Here is a 12,204-nt window from a genome sequence, read left to right as displayed (position 1 = left end):
CCTTTCTGATCTGCTTGGCGCCGCAGTCGCGCCAGTGATGTTACGCGCCCCCTTCAGTTACTCGTGGCCTGATCTTAGACCTTGTAAGATCAGGCCACGAGTAACTGAAGGGGGCGCGTGACGTCACTGGCACGACTGCGGCGCCAAGCAGATCAGAAAGGCGCTAAGGAGAAGAGAGCGCACAGGTAGCAGGATGGCGGTTCTGGGAAGCTGGAAGAGGCAGAGAGTATGTTTTTTCCCATAGTTTCAAGTTATAATTATAAATTCATGGAGGGATATCAGTAGCCAATTTCAATAAAAAAAGAAAATCATTTGGAATAGAAACAGGAAGGAGTGGAAAATGGCAGGTACATAATCTGTGTTTCAGTACAAAAATACACAATTGCCATTGAGAAAAGTCACAGTGTAATGCTTGTACTGCTCAGTAAACCGCATTTAATTCCTTTGTGCCTACTGTAATAGTGGTTAGCCCTTTATATAAAAATAGTAATGGTCTGCATGTGATCTATACTCACTTGACTAATTGAGGTTTTGCCATAAAGCTATATAACTCATTCCCCTCCTATCCTTTCCTTTCTGGTCCTGGTCTGTGTTGCAAATGAGCAGATTAGCCTTAAATAGCTAAAAATATTGATCTGCAGATTGGTCCCACAATCATTGCATCTCATTAGTTATACGAACAAGTCATACTGGAGTACAGGCCCAATGTTTGCCCTGCCTATGTTATTTAAGGTCCATATAAGTCATTATGGTTGTTACAAGATGAGGCATGGGCATTTATATAAAGTTATATATATATATATATATAAAGTAGTGGTAAGAATTCAATATTTCTCTTGCGTCCTGGGGGACACAGGCACCATGGGGTTAAATCCCTCCCATCAGGAGGCAGGACACTGTATAATTTTGATTTCTCTCCCCTATATAACCTCTTCCCCCACCCAGGTACCTCAGTTTTTTTAGTGTCCTCGCAAACAGGAGGTTGGACAGAAGAGTCTCTAGGAGACACAACTTGAAAAGATCACTACGGTTCAGGGCTTAGCCCTAACACCCGGGGTGGTACCTGAGGCAGCCTAGGCTGCACTCGCTGCGTCAGCCCCCTACGCTGGACGGCTCCTTGAGCCTGCTGCCTAGAAAAGGCAATGTACCCGACGGCCGCCCCCCCTTACAACGGGGGCCCACGGCACAAACCCGGGATTACAGAGGAGCATGAGGTCCCCTCGAGTCTCCTCTAACCCTCCGCACCGATCACAGGTAGCGAGAGTGAACAGGGGTTTACAGCCCCTCCTCACACACGGGAGATCCCAACCTCTCCGGCAACCGCCCCTACACTCTCACACGGCAGAGGGAGCCCGGCGGGTAAATGGATCGTACGCGCCTTCCGCACCCTCAATAGCCGCACCGAGACTTCCGGCTGTACCGCCGGAAGTGCGCGCGGCTCACGTGACTTCCCCACATTCGCGCCCTCAGTCGGCTCCTCCCCTTCCGGCATCCGACAGAGCGCGCGCTCGCAGCTACGCTACACGGCAGTCCTGCTCCCAACGCAGACAGAACGCCACAGGTCTCTCGCCCTCCATCTCTCCTCTTCCCTCTACCAGGCACAGATACGGTAAAAGGGTCACTAAGCCAACATGGCTGAGGGGTCAGGGGATGCACTGTTCCTCAGAGGGGGGAAACAGGCGTCCAAAGTAACTTTCTTTGCATGTACTCAATGCAAGAAAAAGTTTAAGGTGGCACAAAAAGACCCAGTTTGTAAAGCTTGCACCACTGCTACCATGGATGCAGAGCAACCCACGCCACAATTAACAGACCAGGGGGAGAATGTACAGGCAGCACTACCCTCAACATCGGGCAATGTGGCTACAGAAGCCCCTGAGGCTCCAGCCTGGGCAGTTTCACTATCTAATTCCCTAGCTAATCTGCAGGGAATCCCACTATTAGCATCATCTCTGGATAAAATCCTAGACAAACTAGCATCACCTAATGTAGTTAAGAGCACATCTAAACGCAAGTGCCCATTACCTAACGACTCTACTGCACCCTCCTCACCTGAGTCCCACTCGGACCAGGAAGGGCTCAGCGAAGGGGAATTATCCCACTCCGCATCAGAGGGCGACTCTGCCTCAACCGCCCAGGACTCTGCCAGGTCACCAAATGACCTGATTGTGGCAGTCCTTCAGGCCCTTAACATTGAGGATACTGACAAGGGGGCTAAGACCTCTAAGGGTCTATTCCGCAGAACGGCCTCGCACGAAATAAATTTCCCAGCCCATGAACAACTCCAAGCCATCATCCAGGAGGAATGGAACCTCCCGGAACACAAGTTCCAAGTCACCCGAAAATTCTCAAAACTTTATCCCTTTCCAAAGGAGGATCTGGGAAAATGGAGCACCCCACCTCTAGTGGATGCTCCGGTATCGCGTTTGTCAAAAGCCACCGCCTTACCCGTTCCAGACGCATCTGCTTTTAAGGACGCCACCGACAAAAAACTGGAAGGCTTCCTTAAAGCTATCTTTACCTCTGCAGGTACAGCCTTTAGACCCATTCTTGCCATGGCATGGGTAAGTCGGGCTCTGGAAGTGTGGTCCGACGCCATCCTCACCGGTCTACAGAGCGAAACCGCCATCGAGGACGTTGAGTCCGTCGCACTACACATCCAAGAGGCGAGTTCCTTCCTCAGTGAGGCTTCACTGGACGCCCTGAAGCTGCTGGCCCGCACATCTGCTCTCTCAGTAGCCGCACGCCGCTCCCTGTGGCTTCGACTATGGTCGGCTGACCTTAGCTCAAAAAAGTCACTTACCTCTCTTCCCTTCAAAGGTTCCCGCCTTTTCGGCGAAGAACTAGAAAAAATTATCTCACAAGCAACGGGGGGCAAAAGTACACTGTTGCCCCAGCAAAAACCCAAGAGCAGACCCTCTACTACATCTTACAAGAGACAGCGCTTTTTTCGAGGCCAAGGTACGCGTTTCTCAAAAGGATCACCTCCATCCAGATCCTCCTCTTCTGCCAGAGGTGGGCCCACCTCCAGAGGCAGAACAACCTGGCAGTCTCGCAAGACATTTACCAAGAACTCTAACGAGAAGAGCTCCTCAGCATGACTGGCCGCACGACACTTGGCCAGACATTCAGGTCGGGGGACGTCTCAAACACTTCGCCACCACCTGGGCCGAACTCATAGACGACCCCTGGGTCATAGACACAATATCTTCCGGTTACAGGATAGAATTCCCTAGAACACCTCCACAGAGGTTCTTCATGTCTCGGGTTCCCATAGAACCCCCAAAACAAACCGCCTTCTTATCCATCGTACAGGAACTGGCAATGGCCGGAGTAATAACTCCGGTTCCCCCACTTCAAAGGTTCCAAGGGTTCTACTCGAACCTCTTCGTGGTCCCCAAGAAAGACTGCTCATACCGTCCTATCTTGGACCTCAAACTTCTCAACAAATGGGTGTACTACCGACGATTCAAGATGGAATCACTGAGATCGGTAATCCGGGCACTAGAACCCCGGGAGTTCCTGACATCCCTGGACATGAAGGACGCATACCTTCATGTCCCAATCCATCCTCTTCACCAAAGGTTCCTGCGATTTGCTTACCACAATCACCACTACCAGTTTGCGGCCCTCCCCTTCGGCCTATCATCGGCCCCACGTATCTTCACGAAAATAATGGCCACCATGGCAGCCTTTCTCCGAGTCCGTGGGGTGTATATCACTCCATACTTGGACGACCTCTTGATCAAGGCGCCCTCACTGCACCAGGCACAAGAGGACCTGGACCTGTCCATCCAGGTCCTTCAGAGCTTCGGCTGGACGATCAACATGACCAAGTCATGCCTTTTCCCATCACAACGAATTCAGTTCCTCGGGCTCCTTCTCGACACCCACCTAGGGAGAGTTCTCCTACCAGAGGAAAAGGTCCACAAGACTCACTTGCTGGTCCGACAACTCAGATCTATCCCCAAACCATCCCTCAGGTTTTGCATGAAGGTTTTGGGGGTCATGGTCGCTTCCACAGAAGCGGTCCCATTTGCACAATTCCATCTGAGGCCCCTTCAAAGGACCATTATCTCAGAGTGGCACAAACATCACCTTCTCAACCAGAGGATCTCCCTACCGACTCAGACGATCGACTCTCTGAATTGGTGGCTGACCCCACCTCACCTAACACAAGGAAGACCCTTTGCGGACCCGGACTGGCAAATCATCACAACCGATGCCAGTCTGTCGGGCTGGGGAGCCACCTTCCAGAATCTTTCAGCACAAGGCCTATGGACAACAGCGGAATCCAGACTGCCGATAAACATATTAGAGATCAGAGCCATTTTCAAAGCCCTGACCCACTGGGAAACCCGACTGACAGGACTAGCCATCAGAATCCAGTCCGACAACGCCACTGCTGTGGCGTACCTCAATCGCCAAGGGGGAACCAAGAGTGTGGCAGCAGGCGAAATCAGCAAGATCCTTCGCTGGGCAGAGAACAACGTCCCACAGATCTCCGCAGTCCACATTCCAGGCCTTCTGAACTGGGAAGCGGACTATCTCAGTCGCTACAGACTAGACCCGACGGAATGGGAACTGAATGCCGAGGTTTTCGACATCATAGCGAAACAATGGGGCAGACCAGACTTAGACTTAATGGCGTCTCGCCACAACAAAAAGGTTCCACTATTCATCTCCAAGACCAGGGACCATCTAGCAGCAGGGGTGGATGCCCTGACTGCACCGTGGGGGGTCCCGCTGGCCTACGCCTTTCCCCCCCTTGCCATGCTACCACGTCTCATCAAGAGGATGAGGAAGGAGAGCGGCACGTTCATCATAATCTCTCCAAATTGGCCACGGAGGTCGTGGTTCACAGACCTGGTAAATCTCTCCATCGATCCGCCCATGGCACTTCCTGTTCGGGCAGACTTGCTTCACCAAGGCCCAATCCTCCACCACAACCCTCAAATGTTCCATTTGATGGCGTGGCACTTGAGACCGCTATTCTGACCCGGAAAGGGTTTTCGATAGTAGTGGCTCAGACTATGATTAGGGCCAGGAAGGCGGTATCCTCCAAGGTATACCACAGAATCTAGAACCTCTTCATCCACTGGTGCGCACAAAAGCAAGTAGTTTATCAGAGTGCAAACGTTCCTCTGATCCTCCAATTCCTGCAAGATGGCCTGGACAAGGGCTTGAGCCTAGGGTCCCTTAAAGTCCAGGTATCAGCCTTGTCCATCTTACTACAGAAGAAATTGGCAAGGCTAGGAGACGTAAGAACATTCTTACAGGGAGTAAGAATGTCCCTGTCACCGGCCTGGAGACCCCCGGTGCCACCTTGGGACCTCAATCTCGTCTTGTCGGCACTCTTGGAGGCCCCCATTGAACCTATCCACACCATTGAGCTTCCCTGGCTTACCTGGAAAGTAGTCTTCCTCACGGCCATTTCTTCAGCAAGACGTGTTTCGGAACTAAGTGCACTGTCGTGCGACTCTCCTCACTTAATTTTCCACGAGGAAAAAGCAGTCCTGCGCACAGTTCCTTCCTTCCTACCGAAAGTGGTATCACCCTTTCACCTAAACGAGGAGATAGTTCTCCCTTCCTTCTGTAGCTCGCCCAAAAATCCCAAAGAAGCCAAACTACACAAACTAGATGTAGTTAGATCAATGAAAGTCTATGTAGACAGGACAGCTCACTTCCGCAAAACCAGGAATCTCTTCGTGATTCCGTCAGGCAGCCGTAAGGGCTGTTCGGCTTCAAAAGCCACAATTGCTCGCTGGATCAGGGAAACTGTTTGCCGGGCGTACATATCCCTGGGAAAAACACCCCCCTTCGGGATAAAAGCACATTCCACCAGAGCACTAGGGGCATCCTGGGCATGCAGGAACCGGGCTTCCGTGGAGCAGCTGTGCAAAGCGGCAACCTGGTCTTCCGCGCACACCTTTACAAAATTCTATCGCTTCGATACCTTCGCCTCGGCCGAGGAAGCCTTCGGGCGTAAAGTTCTGCAGTCGGTAGTTCAAAGCTAGACTGCAATAAATTCTAGTTCAGTTTCCTCCCTCCCAGGGGGGACGGCTTTGGTATGTCCCCATGGTGCCTGTGTCCCCCAGGACGCAAGAGAAAAGGGGATTTATACTTACCGTTACATCCTTTTCTCTTAGTCCTATAGGGGACACAGGCCACCCTCCCTGGAAACTTAGGGATCATGCATACCTTCTCACTCAGCTGTGTTATAGCTTATAGTTATTAAGTTAAGAGCACTGTTTGCTCGGTCTTGTTACATAACTGAGGTACCTGGGTGGGGGAAGAGGTTATATAGGGGAGAGAAATCAAAATTATACAGTGTCCTGCCTCCTGATGGGAGGGATTTAACCCCATGGTGCCTGTGTCCCCTATAGGACTAAGAGAAAAGGATGTAACGGTAAGTATAAATCCCCTTATTCCTGGTATTAGCAATGTAAATGCTATAATGCTGAGTAGGGGATTATCTAAATGTTCCGTCCTGCTTTTGTCTGTCCTGTTTTATGCCTGTTCCAACTTGCTCCTACCTGTCTCGCACTTGCCAGGCCAGTTGTTCCTATTCTTTGCCTTTTCCAGTCTCTCCTCATCTTTGCCAACTCCACCATGTCTAGTACCTTTCTTAGGCCACCACTGTCTAAAACACTCCTACCCTATACCTCATACCCTATATATATTTCTTAAGCTAGACAGGGGGCAATTTTTAGGATACTCAATTAAACCAAAGTGTGAGCACACTTTGTGTGCTGGCTCGCTCGCTCGCACCAGCCCTACTGGTGACACCCTAGGCTTATACTCGAGTCAATAGGTTTTTCCACTTTTCTTAGGTAAAATTAGGTACCTCTGCTTATATTCGGATCGGCTTATACTCGAGTATATACGGTAAACCCTAAATAATCTAAGCCCCCAATTTTGTGATTTTCATAAACTGTTTTTTCTAGTTTTAACGATATTTGTTTATCTATGGAATTTGTAACAACATTGCAATCAGTTGGTCATTGAAAATTAATTTAATGACAAAAGGAACATCTTGGGATATTGCACTGACCAGAGGTATGTCAGATAAATTCTTCTTTGATCACTAACTACATTTTTAAGCAGTGTAGTATTTTGGTATATGAATAGGACATGGACTGCATTGAATAGAGAAAAGTTATAAAAAGTAACAATAACAATAAAACTGTAGCATCACAGAGCAATAGTTTTTTGGCTGTCTGGGTCAGTGAACCCCATTTGAAAGATACAAAAAAATTGAAGAAGTAGGGAAATAATTAAAAACAAAACTATGAGAAATAAAAATAAATAATTAAGAACTATTAAAAAAGTTGCTTACTAAAAGTTAAATTAAATGTGAACCACGCCTTTAACATATATATATATATATATATATATATATATATATATATATTATAATATAAAACTTGCTCTGTTTTTAAGATAATGCTATGGGAATACTCAAGACCCAGGTTTTTCCAAAGAAGGATTTTTTCCTTAATTTTAAAAGCTGTACCTAAGTACATTAAATAAACCCAAAAAGGAAGTTTTGCAACTAGCATGAATTAATGCTGGCTTTGTTAGGATCAAGTTCAAGAATCTGCTAGTTTCTGGCTTAATGCTTTTTTTCTTTTGTAGAATGGAAAAGTAGTTACAGCTGCTTCTAACAATGCAATTCAGTTGCATACATTTCCGGATGGAGAACCAGATGGAATTCTGACCCGTTTTACAACCAATGCTAATCATGTTGTTTTCAACAATGATGGCACCAAAATAGCTGCAGGTTCTGGGTAGGTTTCATGAGCGCTAAATAAATCTATTTGGAATGTCACATATGTATTCTTATAATTGTAAAACATTTCCACGCCTTGAAATTTGAATTCATCGTAGGTTTAACCCATAGTATAATGTTGTAAAGTGGTAGAGCTGTGGGACCCATACATGGGTAAATTCTTATTTGCTGTCTAGTAACCTCTTTAAGTTGGGCCACAGATTGTGACCTGAACCCAAAAAGTGTAGACACTGATGTCTGAGGTATTGCATTTGTCCTTTTTTGTGTTTATGAGATTGTTATTATAATATGCCTCTCTTCAGGCTAAAATTTAGGATATGTCTGGTTGCTGCTAATCATACAGTCATGGCCATAATTGTTCCCACCCCAGAAATTTTTCCAGAAAATCAAGTATTTTTCACAGAAAAGTATTGCAGTTACACATGTTTTGCTATACACATGTTTATTCCCTTTGTGTGTTATGGAACAGAACAAAAAAGGGAGGAAAAAAAGCAAATTGGACATAATGTCACACAAAACTCCAAAAATGGGCTGGACAAAATTATTGGCACCCTTAACTTAATATTTGGTTGAACACCCTTTGGAAAAAATAACTGAAAACCGTCTCTTCCTATAACCATCAATAAGCTTCTTACACCTCTCACCTGGAATTTTGGACCACTTTTCCTTTGCAAACTGCTCCAGGTCTCTCTTATTGGAAGGGCGCCTTTTCCCAACAGCAATTTTAAGATCTCTCCACAGATGTTCAATGGGATTTAGATCTGGACACATTGCTGGCCACTTCAGAACTCTCCAGCGCTTTGTTGCAATCCATCTCTGGGTGCTTTTTGACGTATGTTTGGGGTCATTGTCCTGCTGGAAGAGCAAAGATCTCAGACACAAACCCAGCTTTCTGACACTGGGCTCTACAGTGCGACCCAAAATCCTTTGGTAATTCTCAGATTTTATGATGCCTTGCACACATTCAAGGCACCCAGTGCCAGAGGCAGCAAAACAACCCCAAAACATCATTGAACCTCCACCATATTTCTCTGTAGGTACTGTGTTCTTTTCTTAGGCCTCATTCCGTTTTCAGTAAACAGTAGAATGATGTGCTTTACCAAAAAGCTCTATCTTGGTCTCATCTGTCCACCAGACGTTTTCCCAGAAGGATTGTGGTTTATTCAAGTACATTTTGGCAAACTGTAGTCTTGCTTTTTTATGTCTCTGTGTCAGCAGTGGGATCCTCCTGGGTCTCCTGCCATAGCGTTTCATTTAAATGTCGACAGATAGTTGGCACTGACACTGATGCTCCCTGAGCCTGCAGGACAGCTTGAATTTCTTTGGAACTTGTTTGGGGCTTCTTATCCACCATCCGGGCTATCCTGCGTTGCAATCTTTCATCAATTTTTCTCTTCCGTCCACGCCCAGGAAGATTAGCTACAGTGCCATGGGTTGCAAACTTCTTGATAATGTTGCGCACTGTGGACAAAGGCAAATCTAGATCTCTGGAGATGGACTTGTGACCGTGAGATTGTTGATATTTTTCCACAATTTTGGTTCTCAAGTCCTCAGACTGTTCTCTTCTCCTCTTTCTGTTGTCCATGCTTAGTGTGGCACACGCAGACACACAATGCAAAGACTTTCCCTCCCTTTTTTGTTCTGTTCCAATACACACAAAGGGAATAAACATGTGTATAGCAAAACATGTGTTACTGCAATACTTTTCTGTAAGAAATACTTTATTTTCTGGAAAAATTTCTGGGGTGCCAACAATTTTGACCATGACTGTATATAAATAGATTGGATTACTTGTGAAATATCGCTGAATTTCCTGTACCTTTACTGCTGCTTCTGTGCTCACTGAAGCTTAAATCATCAGAAATAGTAGGCTACGTTCATACAAGGTACATTGATTGCAGAGACTGTGCTGCAGCCTTTTTATTAATATGTTCTGTGAGGTTTTAGAACACGTAAGCACATGAGCTAATTGTTTTCATTTTATTTTGTTTTTCTTTGATAATTTGTACTGCTCAAAACCTAACTTTCTTTGGTTTAAAAAAAAAAAAAAAACAACACCATGTGACCTGTGCTCTAAGGGCAGGGGTACACAGGGAGATTAGTCGCGCCCGCAATGCCATCCCACCGGCTAGAATGTAAATCGCCGGTGGGATGGCATACGCGGCGCCGCGATTTGTCGAAGTCGCCGAAGTTGCCTTGAGAGGGATGGCAGCCTTGGTGGGATGGCATTGTGGGGAGATAATTTTTACAAATATAAACAAGTGCAATTTTCAGTGTATGCTCCTCACTTCAGATACCTCGTGTCCCAGGCCAAATACAGTTCAATTAAATACTCCAAAGTGCCCTCTTTTGCTTTAGACTTAGTGATGAGGTCTTATGAGGAAAAAAAAATATATATAGTGTAATACTGTTATTCCTTCACAATGTGCACTCTCATGTGCTTTTTAACACCAGTGATGACTTTTACTTATATCACCCTTTTGTGCCCAGTTGTGATATCCCTTTCCAATTGCCAATCTACTTACAGTCTCCCTTGGGTTTATATGGCATACAGTTGGTTAACTTGTAGCTCACGACTCTCTGCTTTCCCATCTCTTAATTTCAGGCAGTGTTAGGAACCACTTCACATAAGTAAATTAGCAACTTTAGGTTAATTCCACGACTTTTCAGTTTCCCTTCCCCTTCTGTGCACTTACTGTGGGATAAATGCATACGCCATATGTGTAAAAACTTAAATACTTTAATACAAATAAAACTTCCCAATACACTCACAAACAGAGTATAGGATGCGCGCTGACGCGTTTCGCCACTTCCGGCTTCCTCCTGAGATCAGCGACTTATCTCCCCATATGTGACTGCCCTAAAACAAACTTCAGTTACTCTTCACTGCTGAGCTGCAAGTTGTAGTGCTAGCACCCCCCTTCCAGCAGCCGATCAGCAGAACAATGGGAAGGGAGTAAGATAGCAGCTCCCAGTAGATATCAGAATAGCACTCAATAGTAAGAAACCCAACTCTGGCTTGGGACTCTTCCAGTTACATGGGCATAGAAGTAACAATAGGTTACCTGAAAGCAGTTCCAATGTATAGTGCTGGCTCCTTCTGAAAGCTCAGACTCAGGCACAATGCACTGAGATGGCTGCCTACACACCAATATTCCAACTACAAAAATACATTTGTTGCTTCAAGAATAAAATTTTTTAAATGGTAAAGTGAATTATTTGCTATCTAAACAGTGTAATTTAGAAATAAAAAGTACACCATAAAAATCATGACAATATCCCTTTAAGTTTTAAATCAATTATCGAACAGACAAGTTTATTTACTTATTTGTTTTTTCTTTATTTAAAAGGGATTTCTTGGTAAAGGTATTGCAGGTGGAGGACAGCAGTCAGCAGAAAACTTTCCGAGGACACGGGGCACCTGTATTAAGCGTTTCATTCGACCCAAAGGATATCTACATAGTAATTATTTTTATTATTTTTTTTTTACCTGTACATCATACTAAAAGTTAACTCAAAGGTGAACAACCCCATATAATGACAGATAGATATTAGAATTCTGTAATTAATCTAATTTGTTAATCAGTAGTGTGATTTTAATTATTTTTTTTTTAGTTTATTGAGGCATATTCTTCCTCAAAAAGTTTGGGGCTATAACAAGGTAAAAATAGGCAAGATTTTGCTTTATAGAAAGTATGGATGTCTGTTGCTACAAGGTACAAGCTGTGAAAAGAACGCAAAGAGGTAGAAATAAAATTATGTAATCCGCATTTGTTAAATTATTTTCGTGCCAGTGCCATAAATTTGCTAGTGTTGTCTGTTTTTTCCTTTTACAAGGCATCTGCAAGTTGTGATGGATCAGTCAGGATCTGGAAGATCACAGATCAGGTATGACTAAGGCTTACAAATGTATTAAATGGTACGCAGTGGTAAATGGTTACTTCTAGCCTGTTTTTACTTTAACTTTTTAACTATAAGACTTCATTCGTCAATTGCTATTACAAAAGAACTTGTGTGCCCCTTTCTTTGTGCTAGTGCAAAAAGTTTTGCTTTCAAGAATTACTTAAAATAGGTTTGATTGTATTGAGATTTGCAGCTTCTGTAAAGCCATTTGGTGGCAAATGAGAATAAAATAGGGGGAAATTGTTTTATTTTTTTTCCTGGCTTTTTCTTCTCTAGACCTGTGAAGCAGTCCTGCCTCTATTAGAGAAGTGCAATGATGTCTTTAGCGCAAAGTCTATATGTCGTCTAGCTTGGCAAACCAAAAGTGGAAAGGTAGGCAATTGGATATTTGCACTTTAATTGTTACCAACTGTAAATAAACAAGGCAATGTTAATTTAAATAATGTATGTATGTATAACTTTATTTATAAAGCGCTACTTATGTACGCAGCGCTGTACAGTAGAATACATTA

The 12,204-nt window shown here is 44.9% G+C and overlaps 1 protein-coding gene across 2 annotated transcripts in view; it reads left to right on the top strand.

The window, feature by feature from the left end:
- Positions 1-12,204, top strand: part of wdhd1 (WD repeat and HMG-box DNA binding protein 1) — a 57,555-nt gene that overhangs the window by 3,204 nt on the left and 42,147 nt on the right. For both annotated transcript variants that reach the window (XM_031890862.1, XM_031890863.1), the window contains exons 4-7: positions 7,636-7,787; positions 11,140-11,251; positions 11,627-11,677; positions 11,969-12,064. In XM_031890862.1, coding sequence (XP_031746722.1) covers positions 7,636-7,787; positions 11,140-11,251; positions 11,627-11,677; positions 11,969-12,064 — 411 coding nt within the window. The remainder of the gene's footprint in view (positions 1-7,635; positions 7,788-11,139; positions 11,252-11,626; positions 11,678-11,968; positions 12,065-12,204) is intronic.

Source organism: Xenopus tropicalis, chromosome 8 (assembly GCF_000004195.4).
Source record: "Xenopus tropicalis strain Nigerian chromosome 8, UCB_Xtro_10.0, whole genome shotgun sequence".
In the NCBI taxonomy this organism is placed as follows: Eukaryota; Metazoa; Chordata; class Amphibia; order Anura; family Pipidae; genus Xenopus; species Xenopus tropicalis.
Note: the sequence above shows the minus strand (reverse complement) of the source record. Positions and strands in the feature narration are given on the sequence as shown.